Below are 23,167 nucleotides of genomic sequence, written 5' to 3' on the forward strand. Positions count from 1 at the left end.
CTTCCTGAAAGTGTCTATAAATCGGATTATTTTTGGTCATCATCGCTACAGAACCCTTAATTTAGCTTAGAGATGGATTTCAAGGAATACATTTATTAGCGTAAGGATCAGTTGACTTTATATCTAGTTCAGGAGTATGTGAAAAAATTAAGAAATAAAAAAGTTTGGCCATAAAAATACTTGTCTACTATGTTTAGCATTTTACTGCACAGATTCTTTTGGCCAATATTCATATTGGACCTCATTTTCTAGCTTTGGCCAGTGATGTGCGAGCAAATTCAATAAACTAAAAAAATAAATTTTTAGAAAAAGAGTTAAAATTACCAAAAAATGCATTATGCCCTTATACTGCAGATATACTTAACCTGAAATATGCAATTTTTGGGGACCTTAGGGGAGAATGAATTATTAAAATCCAAATTTATCTCATATTTTTTTTTTAAAAAAAACCATGACCAATCTCCCATGCCCGATTTTAGCTAATTTATTAATAAAAAAACTTGATTTAATCGGATCGTGGAAAAACTCAAAGAAAAACCCAAATTGTCTGAGGGAGACGGACATTCCGTAGTTTGGAACTTTCTGGATAAGAGGTTTTGGGATAAGGGATCCTGTACTGATATAAGCCATATAATGGAGGGATATTTTTCTCTAACATTTTGTTTTCTCTAAAATTGTGAACATGAACTTCCTCTCTGCAAAATAAAAATATCCTCACTACGTACTGATGATATTTTTTGGCAAAATGTGTCAAGGATTAGGTAGGGGGCAGATAAGGGAAGGGTGAGTCCTTGAGGCAGGAGCTTTATGTGCCTAAGGGGACACGGTAAGGAACAGGCAGAAACAGGGTGATGAGGGCATAGAGTCACAACAGAATGGGGAGCAGACTGAACATGAACAAGGACCGAGCAGGCGTAAGTTAGATCAGGAGACAGGAGCAGACTGGATTAGGACAGGAAAATGAGGGCGTAGATCAGATCAGGAGACAGGAGCAAACTAGAAGGATAGGACATGACGGTGCAGGCGTAGATCAGGAGCAGACTTGAGATCAGGAGCAGGAGGACGGGATAGTGGGAGGACTGGATAGCGGGAGGACTGGATAGCGGGAGGAGACAGATAGCAGGAGAGTACTGGATAGCCAGAGAGGTGACTGGATAGCCAGAGAGGGAGGAAAAGGCAGAGCAAGATGTGAAGATATAGACAGGGTACAAGTCAGAACAGGAAGCAGGAAGGCAAGGTCAGGTCAAGATCAAGGCAAAATAAGATAAAGGCAAGGTCAGGTTTGGAGTGAGGAGCAGAGCAAGATTCAGAATAGGAAGGAAAGCAGGGCAAGGTCAAGGCAAGGTTAAAGCAAGGAAAGATCAAAGCAGGACTGCAACCAGAGTAGGAACAGGCAAGTCAACGCAAGGTTTAAAGCAGGACTGGAGCAGAACCGGACAGGACAAGACAAGGCAAGGAGGCTAGAGCTGGAACCCTTAGCTAGGGACGATGCCACACTTTTTGGAGTGATTTGAGGGCTGGCCTTAAATAGGGCAGAGGCAGACCTGACAAAATGGAGGCAAAAATATCAGAAAATGTGCCTCTGAATTTGTTGGCGTGAATACAAAATGTTTACAATCATTTTTTTTACCGACACATTTGTGAACCCCCTCCCCCGGTATTATAACTTACAACATATCTGCTGAGAGTGTAAACCACCCAATTGTTGCTATTTGAAATGCTTTCCTGAGACCTTAGTAAGATTCCTTAGCCAAGGTGATGAACATTTTAATTTCAGCTTCAAGTAAAACACAGGCTGTTTCCTATTTGGCATTAAATATACATCTGAGAATGGGCTTGGAAGAGATAGTAGAAAAGCATTTTTTGCTTTACACCGACTAAAAAACTGTGATAATACAGTCATTCACCTGTTAAACATATTCATACTTTTGTTTTAAAAGGAAAACAATAAAAACATAATTAAAAAAAAACAAAACATATTAACAAAGTAACAAGTCAATACTCTAAAGGCCATTTGTTACAAGACATTTTTACACATAAGATATCCTTTGGTTACTCTTCTCATCCACGTTCTATCCAATGATGGTTTGGATATTTAAGTCTACTTTCCAGTCTTTGGGAAAAGGAAAGGACCACGTTGTATGGAGATATGGAGATGTTGTTATGGTTTGGTTCCGCCCAGCCACAGATAAAAGTTCTTGATGTTGAGTAAAAACTGAGGTCTGTTTATAGTTAGAACCATGAATACTGAATACTGTTAAAAATGAAATAATATAAAAAAAAAATAAAAAAAAAATAATCCATGAAGCAAATAATGAAAAGCCATGTTCCTTTTTGTGGGACTTATGAAACCAGCGCATTTGCAGCAATGATATTTGAAGTTCTGTTTATATCCATACGGAGGTTTTTCCTTCTTTACTACTGGTACTACTGGCTTTACTACTGGCTTTGGGCTTAGCTTCTTGCTTTTCATGAGCAGTGTTGGCTCTGTTCTGGTCCACCACTGTCCCACCAGAAGCTGGACTACTCGTCCTGGAAGGATGGCCATTGACGTGAGTGTTATAGCTCTGAAAGGCTATATCTAATTGTTCCTGAGCAACTCTCAAATGTTTATGTAAAGCAGAAAGGTCAGCAGGGGCGTTTTCGTCTGGGCTTGTGCAGTTTTGTTCTTGAGCAACGTTGGCCAAGTTCTGTTCCAGCGCCATAAGGCTTACTGGGATTTTGGTAGACTTGTCCGATTTGACCACCATGTTGTATTCTGGAGGACAAGTGATGTTCTTAGGATAAGAATAGTTGTATGGGGGATGTTTGTTTCTAGAAGTTTTCTTGCTGCGAAGAGCATCTCTTAAAGTACCAACGCCAAGGTGCAACATCTCGAAGACATTGAGCAACAAGCAAAGGCAACTCACCACATACATTATTAAGAGAAAAACTGTCTTCTCTTTTGGTCGTGACACAAAGCAGTCAACCATATGAGGACATGGTCTAGTGCTGCACTGAAAAAAGGGCAAGACTTCAAACCCATATAAAAAATATTGGCCTACCAAAAAACTCACTTCAAAAATTGCTCTTGCCACCAACTGGAAAACATAAATTTTCATTAATCCCTCCTCTTTGATACGTCTACGACCGTCGTGCTTTTTACATTCTTTTTCTATGCTTTCCACTTTCTCTGGCTCTGATGGGCCATCATAAATCATAGGTTCCTCTTCCTCATCTTCTGGGTCCTCAACATTTTGGTCTGTCTGCCATTTGGAACATGACTTTTTCTTCCTACATGAATTGTGCCTGCGTTCTTCTTCTGCAGACCTGGCAATCTTGTGTATTGCATAGCCAAGATACATTACAGAAGGGGTAGAAATCATGATGATCTGGAAGACCCAAAACCGAACATGGGAAAGCGGAGCAAAGGAATCGTAGCAGACATTGTCGCAGCCCGGCTGCTTAGTGTTACACATGAACTTGCTCTGTTCATCTGAATAAATAGACTCCCCTCCTACTGCCGTCAGGACTATCCTGAAGATGATCAGAACTGTGAGCCACACCTTCCCCACAAAGGTGGAGTGATTGTGAATTTCTTCTAAAAGACGGGTTAAAAAACTCCAGCTCATATTGGGCATAAGGGCTATTCATTTATCACCTAAAATACAACAGAAACGAATATAATTAACATTACATTTCAAAATCAAATGAGACAAGGCAATTTTAAAATAGCTACACTTGTTTCTTTGCATTTTATTATAGGTAAAAATCTAACATACAGGTGTATCATAACATTATTATTAATAATAATAATAGTCTCTGGGAAGGGAGTGTGACTGTGGGATAGCAGGTATAGTAGGGAGAGATGGTGCCTATAGTAACAGTGGATAATGGTCTCTGGGAAGGGAGTGTGACTGTGGGATAGCAGGTATAGTAGGGAGAGATGTGTCTATAGTAACAGTGGGATAATAGTCTCTGGGAAGGGAGTGTGACTGTGGGATAGCAGGTATAGTAGGGAGAGATGGTGCCTATAGTATCAGTGGGATAATAGTCTCTGGGAAGGGACTGTGGCTGTGGGATAGCAGGTATAGTAGGGAGAGATGGTGCCTATAGTAACAGTGGATAATAGTCTCTGGGAAGGGAGTGTGACTGTGGGATAGCAGGTATAGTAGGGAGAGTTGGTGTCTATAATAACAGTGGATAATAGTCTCTGGGAAGGGAATGTGACTGTGGGATAGCAGGTATAGTAGGGAGAGATGGTGCCTATAGTAACAGTGGGATAATAGTCTCTGGGAAGGGAGTGTGACTGTGGGATAGCAGGTATAGTAGGGAGAGATGGTGCCTATAGTAACAGTGGATAATAGTCTCTGGGAAGGGAGTGTGACTGTGGGATAGCAGGTATAGTAGGGAGAGATGGTGCCTATAGTAACAGTGGGATAATAGTCTCTGGGAAGGGAGTGTGACTGTGGGATAGCAGGTATAGTAGGGAGAGATGGTGCCTATAGTAACAGTGGATAATAGCCTCTGGGAAGGGAGTGTGACTGTGGGATAGCAGGTATAGTAGGGAGAGATGGTGCCTATAGTAACAGTGGATAATAGTCTCTGGGAAGGGAGTGTGACTGTGGGATAGCAGGTATAGTAGGGAGAGATGGTGCCTATAGTAACAGTGGATAATAGTCTCTGGGAAGGGAGTGTGACTGTGGGATAACAGGTATAGTAGGGAGAGATGGTGTCTATAGTAACAGTGGATAATAGTCTCTGGAGGGATAGATAGTGCTTCTGGGACAATGGCTGTATAAAAGCACTATTATCTATCAGTCTGTTTGTCTGTCTGTATAAAGCAAGGTAAGACGGCAGCAGTAAGAGGAGTAGTGATGTAAACATTCTTCCGTATATAATAATTTTTTTAGACAATGAATAGTAATTGATTCCACAAATTATGCTTTTCCTCATCATCAGAGATCTAGTGTAATATGTCAGTAGAAGTGAGTACACAACATGAAAGAAATGATGAACACTATACTGTGCTGTTTGTGTAACCTCTGGTATTTAAATGATTCACCCCATAAGTACTTTCCTAATGGTCCAAATCCTCTCGGTGAACATATTTCCGCCAGTGGAAAAAAAAAAGAAATGATGAAAAACTTTGGGAAATTGAACCCTGAATCTCATCTCTGATACGACATGAAAGTGGTGTGAAGACTTTGATGCCGGAGGATTTCCCATGTCTGTTTACTCGCCAGCCCTGCTATAGGCTTTGGAATTCCTCCAAATTGTGCAGGAATTTGTCCTTAAAAAATACTGTACTTACAATAACAGATTCCAAAATTAAAACTGGAATCATCGCAGAATGAAGAGAAACACGTTGTGATCAAAAATCTGTAGCTGAGATTTTATTTCTTGGAAGGAGAGTTCCGGGCTTTGCTGCTTATTATCCAATACAAAGAGTAGGAAAAGGCCACTGGGAGGGGAGCACATTAGTGATGTGTAGGGGTAGGGGTATACCCAAAATTCGGGTGGGTTTGAAGCACAGACTGGGGGGGTTACTAGAGTGGGTTCAGACTCTTTCCAGCTTTCAAATGGGGTCACTGACCCCATCTAAAAAAACAAATGCTCTGTAAGGCTACAAATGTATTTTTTATTGTTACTTTTTATTACTCCTCTTTCTATTCAGGCCTCTCCTATTCATATTCCAGTCTCTTATTCAAATCAATGCATGGTTACTATAGAAATTTGGAGCCTAGCAACCATATGGATGAAATTACAAACTGGAGAGCTGCTGAATAAAAAGCTAAATAACTCAAAAACCACAAGTAATAAATGAAATAAATGAAAAACAATTGCAAATTGTCTCAGAATATCCCTCTGCATCATACTAAGTTGATTTAAAGGTGAACAACTCCTTTAAGAGAAAAAAATATTGAACATGTTAGTGCTCACCCAGCAGATTAAAATCAGGGGATCTGCCATTTTTGGGGTTGCTTCATTCTTTATGCTGGAAGTGTATCCCTTGTCCTGCTAGGCCCTAGACAACCCCCTATGAAGCAGCCCTGAACTCAATGCATTACAAAATTACAAATCACAAGATTAGGAACTGTCACTGATGTTTTTGTTTAACACATAACCGGGGAACCCTTCTAAGACGCTGCTTGAGTCACAAATGAGTCATTTGGTAAAGTCCTGCTTTTTGGTGAAGGGGCACCAGGATGTGCTATTTGCCCATATATGGGAGTGAGTGGGGCTGCCCTGCTCCAACAAATATTTATCTGTAAATAGGGATCAGGCTAAATCAGTTCAGCTCCTTGTGTTTTCCATTAGCCTTCGGCATACCTTCCAAATGTCCCGTTTTTCGTGGGACAATTATAATTTTGACAGCTCAACCCACAGTCCCGGGTTTTTAACTGAATTGTTCCAACCTTCTCTTTGATCTCCTTCACTAAACAGCCAAAAATAGATACAACGTTTCTAACTTAATAGGCTTTTGGCAGAGAGCCCTGAATACGTGGCTGGTGCACTTATATACATTTGTAACAATTTAAGATAAGCAGGTCTCTTGGGGAAACTGTGACTTGAGCTTAAAGGGGTTGTTCACCTTCAAACACCTAGTTGTTTCAGATAGTTCACCAGAAATAATGACCCTTTTCCAGTTACTTTCTATTTTCTATGTGTGATGCTTTTTCTAATATTGAAGTGTAAAGTATCATTTTCACCTTCTAAAGCAGCTCTGGGAGGGGGGTCACCGACCCTGTAAACTGTTCTAAACTGATACATTTAGTTGATACATTTCTTATCTTTGTCCCTGCTGAGCAGAATCTCTGGGTTTCATTACAGGCAGCTGTTAGACTTGATACAATAGTTGCTGATACTGCAGAGATGCTGCTGAGAAATGGATCAACTAAATGTTGTAAAATTGTAACAGAATCTGCGCCTGAATTACTGATCTGTCAGACTCAAACACCAGGACAGGAACAAAGATTTCAAAAAACGGTAACATAGTAACATATTAACATGTTACAATGTTACTATTTTTCTCCTGACAACTTCCTTGACTACTTGGTGGTCAGACTGGTGGGAAACTGACCAGCAGGTGGCGCTGTTGTAACAAAATTCATTTATACAAACAGCACATGTATCCCTTAATATCTTGGAATTAAAAGAAAATAAATAATAAATGTAAAAGCCAAAAGTGCTTAGAATAGTATCCTCATCAATTCTACATTCACTTATTTTAACAGTTTACTTATCCTTTAAACTTATATTTTGAAAAAATGGTAAAATAAAAAAAATTGAATTCATTGAAAAAAAGTCTTTATTTCTGAAAACAATTGAACTAAAAAAATTGTTTGGAAGGCGAACATGCCCTTTCAAGGGCAATTTACCTTCATTAGCAAAACTGTAATAACACATTAAAACCACTGAAATGTGTTCAAACTTTCATAACCTGACAAATTTTGTAAAAATTAACATGGTAATTAGGGGGTGTGGTCAAAAAAATTGCCACGCTCCTCCCAGCAAATCTTTTTGACCCTCTTTCTATTTCCAAAATGTTGGGAGGTGTGGCCTTCGGCTGAACCTCAATGTCACTGATGATTATTATGGTTTCCTTCCAATATAAAGGAATGAGGTCACTTTGTGTAGGCAAAAAAAACTAGAAAAAAAGTTCAGATAGTACTTGTGCACATTTTCTACATAAGCCGACTGAATGAGCTCATTTATAAAAAAAAAAAAAAAAAAAAGGGGGGGGTATATAGTTCCTTTAATATCATAAGAAGAGCCTGATACCCCTTATACCTTATAGTGTTATAAGTCATGTAGCTTAAGCTGGATTTCCTATTCGCCTCCCCCCAAACCCGAGGCCAAGATGACAGGAAAATTAATTCTCTTTCCAAATCTCTTTCTCACTATCAGAAGTCACACCGTGACCCCCCACTTCCCTTCTACAGGCAAATATTTCCTTAATGAAAGGTTCTGAGACGCACGAGGACTATTAGGAATGATGGATGGTGCCCATTAGTAATTAGATGTGCTAATAATGCTGGGGAATCTCCAGAGCAGGTTATCATCCAGCCACAGACTTCATAACATCATAAAAGAAGTACAGGTTTGGGATCCGTTATCCAGAAGCCCTGCTATCCAGAAACTCTGAATTACATAATGGCTGTCTCCCATAGGGGCAAATTCACTAAGCGCCGAAGCGCCTAACGCTAGCATGAATTCGCTAGTGTTGGGCATTTTCGTTACTTCACCGATTCACTAACGAACACTGGCGTAACTTCGCTAGTGTCATTTTGCACCCTTACGCCTGGCTACGCCAGACGTAACTACGCAAATTCACTAACGCGCGCAGTGTTCTGAACGCTAACTTTTATGCTAGACCTCCTTCGCCACCTCAGACCAGGCGAAGCGCAATAGAGTAGATAGGGATTGCTTCAAAAAAAGTTACAATTTATTCTAAGTCCCAAAAAACGCTGGCATTTTTCTTTATTATGGGTGATAGGGTGAAAAAATCGAAAATCTAAAAAATTTTTGGGGCTCCCCTCCTTCCCCCCTACATTTCCTAACTCATGGCAACTTAACTATACAGTGGGCACATGTGTAGGGCAAAATAAAAATTTTAGTTGAGGTTTTGAGGGTTTCCCAGACTTGTGTAGTGCTGCTGCGAATACTTCCATTGAAATTTGAATTTGTCACTGTATGCAAATTAACCGTCGCTAGCGTAACTTCGCTTTGCTAAGCGAATCAACGCTAGCGCAACTTCGCAACCTTACGCTACCCCTGAGCGCAACTTCGGATTTTAGTGAATTTGCGGAGCGCTGGCGAAACTACACCTGGCGAAGTGTGGCGAAGTGGACGCCAGCGCAACTACGAATCTTAGTGAATGTCCCACATAGACTCCTTTTTATCCAAATTAAAAATGATTTCCTTTTTCTGTGTAATAATAAAACAGTAACTTGTACTTGATCCCAACTAAGATATAATTAATCCTTATTAGAGGCAAAACCAGCCTATTGGGTTTCTTTAATGTTTACATGATTTTCTAGTAGACTTAAGTTATGAAGATCGAAATAACAGAAAGATCCGTTATCTGGAAACCCCAGGCCCCGAGCATTCTGGATAACAGGTCCCTGTACCTTTACTTGTTTAAAGGACCAGTAACACTCATGCACCTCTATATTGAAGAATGGTCTAATAATTCTAGGGGGCAATTATTGATCAAACATCTGATTGGTTGCTATGCGTTACTGACCTCGGGAAAACAGTGTGCCTTTTAATATAAATCCCCCCATATGTGTTAATTGAATTACTAAAGGATTACTGAGTGATAGTCATTTTTTAAATGAACAGTAACTGGAATTATTACGCAACAGGTAGAACAAATTAAATATATATAATATATATATAAAATAAAATAGCTAATATTGAATATATAAATACATATAAGTAGTGCCTTTACATACAGAAAATGAATTCATGTATTTTTTGTGATTTTATAAGTAACAGTTTTTGCTAATGCCAAGCTTCTGACTCAACAGCTTTCGAAGGTGTCGGCGACCCCACTTCCCGTATAGTGAGTCGATCCTAGGGTTGCTGAGAACCAGAAACTTGGTATAGCTGTTAAAAAACGACTACTATTTCAGAAACTACTAATAATAGGAAATATTGTAAATTGCAAATGAGCTTGGAGCAGGTTTACATCAATTTATTTATATTTGGTTTAGATCTGGTTTAGGGCCCTCCTGGATAAGGAACAGGTGAGGTCCAGGCACTAGTGATTTGTGGGTAGGGTCGGACTGGACTGGCGGGCCCCTGGGAAAAAACCCAGTGGGCCTGGCCCTCATTGGCCCCCACCGGCCAAGACCTGCTCCCCTGATTGGCTGCGCCACTGTGTTTGTGCATGCACGTGGCTTAACTCTGTTCACACATGTGCAGAGCAGGGGGAGTGGGGCTGCAGTGGGGGAAGTCAGGACTCGGAGGGGACCCTGTGACTGCGAGGAGGGCCCTTCTGGATGCAGCCCCCTTGGGCCCCAATATTCCAGTCCAACCCTGTGTGCGGGTCAAGAAAAACTCAACCCACACCCAACCCACACCTGGCACCTCCCATCTATATATAGACCCACACCGACCAGCCCTGCCGATGATGTCACAAAAGGGGCGGGGTGAGGGTATAAAAAAAGAGTGCTGGAAGCAGGAAGCCAGCAGTGTAAGGAAGAAGAGCTTAACCCAAACCCACCCGCAACCCGCACTGAAGTCGGCCCGATACCCGCGGGGCTGCTGGTTTACCCTCACATCATTACTGGGCATGTGTTCTACCTCTACCACGGATGTATATACAGAGGCTGCAGGGAGCCCAGGAGGTATAGGGGCCCCATGAAGCCCTAATTAAAGGAACAGTAACGTCAAAAAATAAAAGTGTTTTAAAGTAATGAAAATATAATGCAGTGTTGCCCTGCACTGGTAAAACTGCTGTGTTTGCTTCAGAAACACTACTATAGTTTATATAAACAAGCTGGTGTGTAGCAATGGGGGCAGCCATTTAAAGGAGAAAAGGCTCAGGTTACACAGCAGATAGCAAATAATCTCTGTCTGTCTAATGGTGTTATCTGTTATCCATAAGTTAACCTGTGCCATATAGCCATTTTTCAATTCCCGCCATTGCAACACAGTAGCTTGTTTATATGAACTATAGTAGTGTTTCTGAAGCAAACAGATCAGTTTTACCAGTGCAAGGCAACAGAACATAATATTTTCATTACCTTAAAACTTACATTTTTTGGTGTTACTGTTTCTTTAATGAACAATTTCAACATTTATTGGTTAAATGGATAACCTCCTGATGGGGCCCTAAAATTAATTTGCTGTGGGGCCCAGTAACATCTAGTTACACCTCTGAATTTTAATATAATATTTCTTTAGTGGACGTTTAGGCTTCTTAGCTACCCAGTCCTCTCTATCTATAGCTCCTGGAGCTAGCTAGTAATACTCTGGCTAATACACATTTACAGGGCCCCCAGGCCCAGCTTAGACTATTATCTAAAACTGCCCACAGTCTAAGGACTAAACCCAATCCTCAATCCTAAAAGGGGTTTAAGAGAAAAAAGTAGACCACTCACCTGCCTTATATTTAGTTGGTGGGGGGAGGTCACATGTTTCTGTTTGATCAAATAGGAGCATCACCTAGTTGTGATCTCCCTCTACTTATGCCCCAGGGAAACAGCCATCAACAAAAGAGGTTCCTTCCTCCTCTTCTAGTAGGGAGTTATTAAATTGGGGGCACTTTGGCTGGTATAAAGGTTGACACCTTTTCTGGAAATAAAATTGTGGCCTTTCAATGTATCTTTCTACTGACTTGGCCTGTAATATACCAGCCTTGTGGCAACCCTAGTAGGGATTCCTTATTTACTGTATGTTTAAACTACAAACACTTTGCTTGTGGGCCAATATTTCATATGAGACTTTCAATAAGGGGCTGGGCAGTGGGTGGATCATAGGTTTTTTGGGAGTTGCAGTCCAACAACTGGAAGATCTCTGCCAGCTGACAGTGAGGAAAATTTTATGAGGATATCTAGCATTGTTTATTTGTTCTATATCCATTCAAGATTGCTACCAGTCAAAGCAGCAGTAATATGAAGAGGGACTGTTTGTGGCCTTACCTCTGCTCCTGGGAAATCCCTTTATTGTATCCAGCCTTCATCTTTGCCAGTGTGTCCCTATGAGCCACATTTAAGCCCTGGGGGTATTTTGGAGAGGGAGTGAAAAGTTAAAGACATAATTGAAATGAAATGTTTGCACCGGGGCAACATTTTGGGCTAGAAAATGTGTACTGAGCTTAGGACTTGGCAAAAAATGGTGAGGGATGGCTGCAAACCAGATCTGGCTGAGGCTTGTTCTACATTAAATAATGACTGGGGTGTGTATTCATCTACATGTAAAAATAGATTGGTATTATTAGAGCTGTGTTTAATACATAGGAACATAGTAAGTTAGGTTGAAAGAGACAAACGTCCATCAAGTTCAACCTTTTAACTCTATTTTAACCTGCTTAACTGCTAGTTGATCCAGAGGAAGCGGGGAAGCTTGGCAAAACATATGATGCAGGACACCCTTAATTTATATTGGTGATCCCCAACAAATGCTCGTGAATCCCATGGATGTTGCTCCCAGTGGCCTCAAAGCAGATGCTTATTTTTGAATTTCTGGTTTGGAGGCAAGTTTTGGTTGCATAAAAACCAGTTGTACTGCCAAACAGAGTCTCCTGTAGGCTGCCAGTCCATATAGAGGCTACCAATAGCCAATCACAGCCCTTATATTGCGCCACCAAGGAATGTTTTGTAAGCCTGTGTTGCTTCCTAACTCTTTTTACATTTGTGGCACACAGGTAAAAAAGGTTGGAGACCTCTGGTTTATTTAAAGCTGCCCAATCCCATGGCAGCCTGTGGAACTATCTTGCCCCTAAAGTCCACACCTCATCCTACTTCTTCACCTTGTGCTGCTAAAGCCTCTAGGGCTCATTTACCAGTGTTAGGGAAGGGTGTGTAGAGCAAAAGACCTGGGCACGTAGGCATTCCCAATGCCACCCTAACTAACATGTCATTCAGACCCACAAGCATTATTTGCCACATGCAGGAGTAGACATATAATTGCTGCCCTCTTACATTTAGCACAAAGAGTAGTTGCAGGGCTCTCTCATGTGGGCAGGTGACTAAGCAAGGAGCTACTTGGCCCGTTATTTTGGAACTTATTTGCTATAATTTCAGGGGAAGTTGCTTTGTATTTTTAGATGGAACTCCTTTTTTGTTGGAGCCCACAAAGCTGATCCAAGCAATATCTGGTGGGCGATGGGCCAGTTCTGAAAGTCCTACATGTAAGGTCTGTAGATATAAACGGATCTTCATGTGCCCATATTGTGATCCCCTCATTGGTGCCAAGCAATCATATCAGCTGAATCCTAAATGAATAACTAGGGTAACTCAAAAACAAGAATCAACACCTGATATATCCCCAAAAAATACAGCCGTATAAAAAAAACATCCAGCAGACCCAAAGGCTGCTTTGATTAAAAAGCTTAGCTCTAGATGCCACCCACACCTTCCGGAAAACAGGGGGTAAAGGCCCTTTGCCATCATACAATTATAGGAACTTTAAAGCTGCATTTTGAACTCGACATTACCATGTTCGTTTTACAACATTTGGCAGGGTTATGAAAGTTTGAACATATTTCAGTGTTTTTTTCAGTTATTACAGTTTTGCTAATGAAGGTGAATTGCCCTTTAAACTGTGAGTCTAACTTTTCCCAAGGGACCTGTTAACTTATATTGTTACACTTACTTATCTTGGAATTGTTACAAAAGTTCTGGGCTGTCGGCCAAAAGCCAATCTGGCTGTTCAGTGCAGACAAAAACAGGACTTTCCAGTACAAATGACGGACTGCAGGTTGAGCTGTTAACAGAGGGACTGTCCCTCTAAAAACGGGACAATTGGGAGGTATGCTACCTGTGGCCTAAAAGCAGGTGCTTTTTTTTTAATTCCAGGCTTGGAGGCAAGTTTTGGTTGTAAAAAAAAAAAAAACAGATGTACTTTCAAACAGAGTCTCCTGTAGGCTGCCAGTCCACATTGGGGCTACCGATAGCCAATCACAGCCCTTATTTGGCACCCACAGGAACTGTTTCCATGCTCTTTTACATAAAAAATAAGTAAACCTTTAAAACAAGTGTAAAATTGATTAGTGTTTTTCTAAGAACTTTTGCAATTTACATTCATTATTTATTTTCTTTTAATTCCAAGATATTAAGCAGGGATACATGTGCTGTTAATATGGATGAATTTTGTTCCAACAGCGCCACCTGCTGGTCAGTTTCCCACCAGTCTGACCACCAAGTAGTCAAGGAAGTTGTCAGGAGAAAGAAAGAGGCTGCTCTGATGTTCTTCTGCTTAGGAAAGATTTGAGAAAGGTTTCTAATTGGTTTCCTAAGCAGAAGAACATCAGAGCAGCCTCTTTCTTTCTCCTGACAACTTCCTTGACTACTTGGTGGTCAGACTGGTGGGGAACTGACCAGCAGGTGGCGCTGTTGGAACAAAATTCATTCAAAATAACAGTATATGTATCCCTTAATAACTTGGAATTAAAAGAAAATAAATAATGTACATTGCAAAAGTTTTAAGAACAGCACCCTCTTCAGTTTTACATTCACTTATTTTAAAGGTTTACTTATCCTATAAGAGCAGGGCCAGACCGGCCGGGCGCCTCAGGTAAGCCCCTTCACTCAGCGCGCGCCTTCACACTGACGGCGGCATCACGGCACACGCCACCCTCACTTAGGCGCACTCATGTGCACAAAAAACAGGACTCCAGACTGGACTGGGGTAGGCAGCAGTTAAAGGTACGTGCCGGGCTATTGCCTACTCGTCCTACCAATAGTACCAGCCCTGCATATGAGTTTGTTCATGGGTATAAAAATGTTGAGGACCTCTGGTCTAAGGAGAGCTAAGGAATTACTAAATTGCTTTTCTTTTCTACTTACACAACACTCAGTGCCAATTTCATGGTCCCTTTGCACATAATTTTGTGATGTAACAAAGTGCTTATGCCAAGAATGCACTCAGAGGGCCGGAAAATAGTTGAAAAGTATAATATTCCATATTTTTCTGACTGGGTATCATCATATGTATTTTCTTATAGACACACAGAGTAAATGAGGCAAGATATGTATGACTAGAGGGTTCTGTCTAGAGAGTAAGGGGTAGGCAATGCATGAAGATATTTAGTGGGCTCCGGTGTTTGCCAGAGAATTTCTCCAGATTTGTGCCAGTTGTAAATGTGCTTAATGTGGGGTAAGAGCAACTAAGTGGTTTCTACAGTTTCAAACATTTTGGAACTCCAAATGTGGGGGACAATGACAATGAGCCCATGTGTGTCTGACACGTATGTGTGACTAATGGGAAGGGGACGAGTGCTTCCTACATGCCGAATAGGAAACTGAGCAGTGGATGGAGTTATTAGTTATTATCCCTTGAGTGCGGCGGAATTGGGCTTCTACGAGTTGTCTCTGTGACTCACAGGATCCTAGAAATGAGCCGTGAGCTGTCACTAATCTCAAGGAAAGTTACACAATTAACTAAAAATGTTCCTTCGGCCAGAAAGTTCCCTCCCTGCCAAACGGAAGATCTCTATAACCCATTATCCTATAACCCACTGCCCTCTGCAGATTACCCATTTTCCCCTTTATCTTATCTGCCTAAATCAAACATAATTCTTGTTGGAAAAGAATGGAAATTGTCAATAACAATGTGTGTAACCAAATGTCACTGTGCAGCAGATTGAGACATTTGTTCCCCCACAAGTCTGTGCTTGTTCTGCAGAAGTTATTTCTGTGATGGGTACAAAGCATCTATACATACATAAATATACATACATACACATATATATATTTATATAAAGATCAGGGCTGGTTTTAAAGCAGGACTGCCAGGAATGTGCAATGTGTCTATCTATCTATCTATCTATCTATCTATCAATCTATCCAGTGTCGGACTGGGACCCCAAGGGCCCACCAAAAACCCTTAAACCGGGGACCACCCAAAAACCTTTAGACCAGGGGCCCACACAAAGTATTATTTTCTTCCTCTCCTCACTCAACCTCTATTCTCCTATTCTCTTTTCTTTACATACTATAACCTATTATTCCATATATTTAGCCTCTTTATACTCATAGAAATAGGGAATGGCCATGAAATAAGTCAAATATTTAGAAGCAGGAGGGGCCACTGACACCTGGGCCCACCGGGAGTTTTCCTGTTATCCCTGTGGGCCAGTCCGACACTGTATCTATCTATCTGTCTATCTGTCTGTCTGTCTGTCTGTCTGTCTGTCTGTCTATCATCTATCTATCTATCATCCGTCCGTCCATCCGTCTCTCTCTCTCGCTCTCTCTCTCTTTCTTTCTATCTGTCTATATGTCTGTCTGTCTATCTATCTATTTCTCTATCTATCATATCTATCTATCTGTCTGTCTGTCTATCTGTATCTATCTATCTGTCTATCTATCATCAATCTATCATCCGTCCATCTCTCTCTCTCTCTCTCTCTCTCTCTCTCTCTCTCTCTCTCTCTCTCTCTCTCTCTCTCTCTCTCTCTCTCTCTCTCTCTCTCTCTTTCTTTCTATCTATCTGTTATATGTCTGTCTGCCTATCTATCTATTTCTCTATCTATCATATCTATCTATCTATCTATCTATCTATCTATCTGTCTGTCTGTCTGTCTGTCTGTCTGTCTGTCTGTCTGTCTGTCTGTCTATCTGTATCTATCTATCTATCTATCTATCTATCTATCTATCTATCTATCTATCTATCTATCTATCATCCGTCCATCCATCTGTCTCTCTCTCTCTCTCTCTCTCTCTCTCTCTCTATCTATCTATCTTTCTATCCATACATATATATTAAGCATAGACTGTATACTTATAACCAGCGCTGGTTTTAAGGCAGAGCTCCTGTGGGCACCACATTGGCCCCTTGGGCTGAATGAGTCCTTGAGAAAATGACTATATTAATATTAATCTGTTTAATAACTAATAGACATTTTTAGAATTTGTTTATCCAACTTTGTCTAACTGGTGACTTTCTGTCTGTTGTTAGGCCCAATTCCCAGCATCCCTCTGACACTGATAAAGGCTGTCAGGGGATGCTGGGAATTGTAGTTCAACGACAGCTGTAGGGTCTGAGAATCAAAATACCCACATCAACCCCATACGTACAAACGACTCCACAAGGATAATTACACAAGGAACAGAAAAAATTATGTGCAAATTGTCAGGAATAATCCGAGAAACGCACAAAACCCAGAAAAAAAACCTACTTACCAAGGAAATCTCATTCTCTCTGAGTGCAAAATGTTTAAGATCCACAGCGAATTCATGAAGCCCAGCGAGATCCGAACGTTCCCGTGCAAAAAGGAGATGGAGAATAGTTGGTGAGCGGAGGCATGAAGTATCTGCGAGGAGACTGGGAGTATTTACTCATCCTGTCAGTGGGACTTTACATGCGCCTCTTCCATTGCCAAATATCCTGTCCCAGCAAAGTTTACTTTCTAACCCACCCAACCCGTTACTATAAAATAAAGGGAAAGAGAGCGAGAACAAATCTGCTTTATGCGCACGGCTCTAGCTGTCAGTGCAGGACGACTGGGGTTAAGTTCCTTCCCGTTGCTATTTTTAAAAAATGTTCTCCTTCTGCGCAAACGTAACCCCCATCCCTGTGTTGTTTCCCTGCAGTGCCACCAATCCTGCGCGCTCCCCTGTGAGTGAGTGAGCGAGTGAGTGAGCGAGTGAGCGAGTGAGTGAGTGCAAGGGAAGACTAACAAGCCCAGGCAATTCCCCTGCCCCTCAGCAATGGCTGCAATTCAAAGTCACCCCCCTTTTCTTTTGTGCTCTCCAGAGAGTAAACAAGTTTGCAGAGTCTTTTCAGGAGTCGGAACAGGAGATGTCTGCTAATGGGAAACACAGCACAAGAGGGGAGAGTGTTACGTGCAACCCCCTCCCCACCCGGGAAATAATATCTGTTCTTTCCAGCCCTAACCAACAAGTACTTTATATGAGCCGCTCCTTGTATCCAGATGTTGTCTGGTTCAGTTCTACCACATGTCACCGTTTATATAGAACGAGCCAAGTACATTTGTTTGGCCTTCACTCATTCAGTTATACCATGTGACCCTTTTAAATAAAATGATGGTTAAAGGGGCGGTTCACCTTTCCGTTAACTTTTAATATGTTATAGAATGGCTCACTCTAAGCATCTGTGTATTGGACTTCATTTTCTCTTTTTAATAGTTTTTGCCTTCTTCTTCTGACTCCTGATGGGCGAATTTGTCCCGTTCGCTTTGCCACGAAATTCACAGGAAATTCTCGAAACGGGCGAAAAATTTGCCGTTAAAATTGTCGACTGCAACAATTCCAACGCTGGTGACATTTGACGTGCATTAAAGTCAATGGGCGTCCGTTTAATTGTTGCCGGCATCGAAATTGTCGCAAACTGGAGAGCTGCTGAATAAAAAGCTAAATAACTCAAAAACCCCTAATAATAAAAAATGAAAACCAATGACAAATTGTCTCAGAATATCCCTCTCTACATCGTATTAAATGTTAACTCAAAGGTGAACAACCCCTTTAAGTTAACTTCTGGTTATAGATTGGCCAATTTTAAGCAACTTTTCATTTGGTGTTCATTATTTATTTTTTACAGTTTTTTAATTATTTGCCTTCTTCTTCTGACTCTTTCCAGCTTTCAAATGGGGGTCACTGACCCCATCTAAAAAACAAATGCTCTGTAAGGCTACAAATGTATTGTTATTGTTACTATTTATTACTCCTCTTTCTAGTCAGGCCTCTCCTATTTCATATTCCAGTCTCTTATTCAAATCAGTGCATGGTTGCTAGGGGAATTTGGACCCTAGCAACCAGACTGCTGAAATTACAAACTGGAGAGCTGCTGAATAAAAAGCTAAAAACCCCTAATAATAAAAAATGAAAACCAATAACAAATTGTCTCAGAATATCCCTCTCTACATCATACTAAATGTTAACTCAAAGGTGAACAACCCCTTAAGTTAATTTCTAGTTATAGATTGGCCAACATTAAGCAACTTTGCAATTGATCTTCATTATTTATTCTTTATAGTTTTTGAGTTATTTGCCTTCCTCTTCTACCTCTTCCCAGCATTTAAAAAGGGGGTCACTGACCCCAACAGGCAAAAAAAAATATTGCTCTTACAATGTTACTTTTTGTTATGTAACTTCCTATTCAGTCCCCCTCCTATTTTTTTCCAGTCTTTTAAGCCAACTACTGCCTGGTTGCTAGGGAAACAAGACTCTATCAACCGGATAGCTGCTGAAATACCAAACTGGAGAGTTGCTAAACTAAAAGCTGCAGTGGGCCTTGTTGACTGGGGTTCGATTCCAGCCAGGGCACTATCCGCAAGGAGTTTGTATGTTGTACTGGGGGCTTGTGTGGCCCTCCTCCCACACTCCAATAAAACAAAGGAAGGTGGTTCCCCCACCCAAAATATATAGGAAGGGGTACTCCACCAAAAATTCTTTTTATTTTGTTTATTTTGGGTGGAGGATCCTTTTAATTGGCTCATGATAAAATTGGCCATCTTATGTGTATATGAGTTCCACCAGGGAAGGAATGTGAATGATATATATAATCGCTGTTAAGTGGAACATATAAATAAGGATAATAATGATGAATAATTAAAGGCTTCCTGATTTCACTCTAAGCTTTAAAAATGGCCCCTTTACTGGAGCTCCGTATAGATTTCCTAGGGTACTTTGTCTGTTACAATTAAGTAGTAGGCTTGCCCTAACCTTGCTGCACAGGAGGATGATGGTAGCCAATTATAGCCCTGCCATTACAAATGGAATTGAATAGTTCCCTGTCAGGTCCAACTAGATGGAATGGCTAGTGCTATGAAGCTTTCTGGGGAGATTTTCACTAAAACAGCAGAGAAAAAGCACATTTTAGAGGTTCATAATGATGCAATGTCTTAAAAATGTGTTCTTGACTATATGTTCCCTTTAAATGGGTGGAGCCTATAAAAAGTAGTCAGTATGAGGTATCCTTCATATATAAGCGTGCTTACCTACCTATATTCAGTTATACCATGTGATACATACAGACAGACCAATGGGTGGGTTGGGTCTGTATCAAGTAGCCTATAATAAAGCAAATGAAGCACTTTACCTCCAATAAAGCCAATAAAACACAGATCTGGGGCCCCCGACAGTAACAGGGAAATATCTCTGAGCCTATTTTAGGCTTTTTATAATCAAGCCCAGGCTGAAGTTTGTTTGTGGCAAAGATGATGAATTTCCTGGTATCCTGTAAGTCTAACAAAAGAGTCTCTGCTGTATCTCAACCCCCGAAATAATAGAGGAGGAAATGCTTATATCCTCAAGGGGCTGGCCTCTAAACAACAGATGGCCTACGATATAGATGCTCTTAAACCCTTTCAACCATCCTCATTCTTTTTATTGACCTCTTCAATTATATATAATGATTATATATAATACAAGAGGACCCATCACATACAGTGGCCTAATTCATCATAGTCAACCTGGACTCAAAGTGTGGTCAATTACTACTGTCCTCCACTAAGGCTCAAATAACAGGACCATGTTATTGACTAGCCTTGGTCAGGAATGATGAGTCTGGGCAACAAACAAAATGCCATAGTATAAAGCCATATGTAAAATAACATGAGATTAACCATAACAGGGTAAGGGGCAGCCTGGGGCACCAATGGGAGCAAAGCACTAAGTCAAGGGTTAGACTAGTAGGGATGGTTCTGTTTCACATACAGTAGTGCTTTGTATTAGGTGCCTTATTAAAAAAAATGATGTTCACTTTTGCCTCTGTGCTGCACGATATCTAATTTTGAAGAATTATATAGATTTTAAAGCAAGACTGCTGTGGGCCTCACACTGGCCCCTTGGACATTTGATAACATTACAAACCTTATATTGATCTGCTAATAATGATTAAATATTTTTGTTATTCATATGTGACTTCTGCCTGTTGTTGGGCTACATTTCCCAACGGAAAGGCTGTCAGTGGGTGCTGGGAATTGAAGCCTAACAACAGCTCTAAGATTTCAATGGAACCCATTAATAGATAAATTAATAACTACATAATTAACAATGCAGCAAGAACATGTAGAGCTTAGACTTAGAGAGCGTAGACCTTCTTTTTCCTCTGCTAAGCTCATATCTATCCATAGGTCTTAAAGGTGAACTAAAGTGTAACTCAAGAAGTAGCTAGAAATGTTGTACATGATGTTTTGAGCTTCTGTACCAGCCCAAGGCAACCACAGCCCTTTAGCAGTAAAGATCTGTGTCTCCAAAGATGCCCCAGTAGCTCCCCATCTTCTTTTCTGCTGATTCACTGCACATGCTCTGTGCTGCTGTCACTTACTGAGCTTAGGGAGCCACTCACAATATACAGTACACATAGAATAGAAATGTCACAATATAAGGCTGATTAGTAATTAATACAAATAATTACTACATGGCAGCACAGAAACCAGTGCAATTAGCATCAGAATTGAATAATCAGCAAACCTGTAGCATCAGCTTATATTACAGCCAGGGAAGCTCATTTTCTGCTGGATAATTAGTGACGAGCCCTAAGCTTAGCTTCTCAACAGCCAATCAGAGCCCACTGAGCATGTGAGTGTCACAGACACTTTCCAAGATGGTGACCCCCTGTGACAAGTTTGAAGTCCTGGATCATTGCTGCTATTGACAATCTCAAACTTTAGCCTCGTGCAATAAGTTCACTATATAAAATATGCCATTTTTAACCATATTCGTTGTTAGGGTTTAGTTCTCCTTTGATAAATGCCTATCATACTGAAATAGTATTAGGATAGGGCAGAGAAGGTGTTCCCCTGTTTTGTAAGACAGTAGCTTTTCAGGGCATTTTGGAAGTTGTGAAGAACAACAGTTTGAAGGTTGCAGGTTGGTTATCCCAAATTTATCCCTGATTATCCCAGCCTACCTGCATGGGAAGGAGTGTGGCAGTAGAACATATGGACACACTTCTGTATGAGGCACAACAAGTTTTCATTCCAGTTATGAGCTGCTCATGGGGATAACTGGGAATTGTAGTTCAGTATAAGTTGGAGTGACACCTATTGGCAATCTCTGGCTTTGATCATGAGTAGACATGACTGAACCAATCCAACTCTGTTTTGTTGTGAATTGGCGATTTGGAAAAGCTCAGAGGAGCATGGTCCTAGAACTGGCCAGATGTTTCCTTCCCAAAGACACAAGTTTATCATCATTTTAAAGTGTGCCGGTCTGTGATCCTATCCTAAAACCTCATTGGAATCCATATTTGGAGTCCTATGATAGTGACATTTTAAAACAGACTACACATGGCTCATGCCACTGACATAAAAGAATAAGATATGATCACAATAAGTCAACGGGAAGAGCATCCTACCTGAAAGCTGGATCATCCCGGCATTTGTGGATAGTAAATTAAATGGTTCCAGTATGATAACGCTGTAGAAGATAGCCACCACTGGTGAAAGATCCATGTTTGTAACTGTCAAAGAAGGCTTATATATTTTTTGGGTTAGGTGGTGTAACCAGTGGAAACCAATCATCTCCTTTATGTGCACCTACTCCTTCTCAATTTTTTATCTCCACCTCCTCCAAACAGTGTTTCAAAATATTGCTGAGGCTGACTCACACAATGTACTTTAGCCAGGCCTTAGCCTTCTCTTAACCTCCCTCCTTACATTATTCCTAACCACTGAGTAATGTTAAGGTTGACTCGTTTTGATCAGATGGCTGCAATCAATCAAATATTAGCTTTTTACCCATTTGTAGGCCCATTGCACACATATTATATACATTTTTAGTGTTGTGGCTACACCACAAGTGGGTATTAGTGCTCTTCCAGTGTCTTTCTCAAGGGATGTTCAGGATGAATTTAAAAACAACAGAATGAACATGTCCCAGTACATCTAAAGAACATCACTCTTTATGGTTTACAACAGTGGTCCCCAACTAGTGGCTCCTGAATAACATGTCACTCACCAACCCCTTGGATGTTGCTCCCAGTGGCCTCAAAGCAGGGGCTTATTTTTGAATTCCAGGCTTGGAGGCAAGTTTTAGTTGTATAAAAACTAGGTCTATGAGCCTCCTGAAGGCTGTCAGTCCACATAGAGACTACCAAACATCACATCCCTTATTTGGTATCCCTGAGGAACTTTTTGCATACTTGTGTTGCTCCCCAACATTTAAAGTGGCTCATGGATAAATACAAGTTGGGGACCCCTGGTTTAAAATGTCCCATACAACCCAGTGAAACATAGCAAGGCACAAGAGTTATAATCTATGCCTGTTGGTCTCCTCCATGTTAAAGAAGTGCAGATACTGACCAGTTCACAATACAGGTATGGGACTTGTTATCCAGAATGCTCTGGACCAGGAGTTTTCCAGATAAGGGATCTTTCTGTAATTTGAATCTCCATAGCGTAAATCTACTAAGATATAATTTAAACATGAAAGAAACCCAATAGGCTGGATTTGCTTCCAATAAGGATTAATTATATCTTAGTTGGGATCAAGTACAAGCTACTGTTTTATTATCACAGAGAGAACGAGAAATAATGTTGAAAAAA

At 40.7% G+C, this 23,167-nt stretch overlaps 1 protein-coding gene across 2 annotated transcripts in view; it reads right to left on the reverse strand.

The window, feature by feature from the left end:
- Positions 1 to 1,751: 1,751 nt before the first annotated feature.
- Positions 1,752 to 23,167, reverse strand: part of gjc2.L (gap junction protein gamma 2 L homeolog) — a 53,963-nt gene continuing 32,547 nt past the window's right edge. Inside the window, exons 1-2 of one of the 2 annotated variants that reach the window (XM_018267064.2) lie at positions 16,839 to 17,537; positions 1,752 to 3,640 (exon numbers count right to left, since the gene is read on the reverse strand). In XM_018267064.2, coding sequence (XP_018122553.1) covers positions 2,388 to 3,620 — 1,233 coding nt within the window. In that variant the 5' untranslated portion in view covers positions 3,621 to 3,640; positions 16,839 to 17,537 and the 3' untranslated portion in view covers positions 1,752 to 2,387. Of the gene's footprint in view, positions 3,641 to 16,838; positions 17,538 to 23,167 lie in introns of those variants that run through there. The other variant, XM_041565751.1, reaches the window with a different exon arrangement.

Source organism: Xenopus laevis, chromosome 6L (genome assembly GCF_017654675.1).
Source record: "Xenopus laevis strain J_2021 chromosome 6L, Xenopus_laevis_v10.1, whole genome shotgun sequence".
Taxonomy (NCBI): Eukaryota; Metazoa; Chordata; class Amphibia; order Anura; family Pipidae; genus Xenopus; species Xenopus laevis.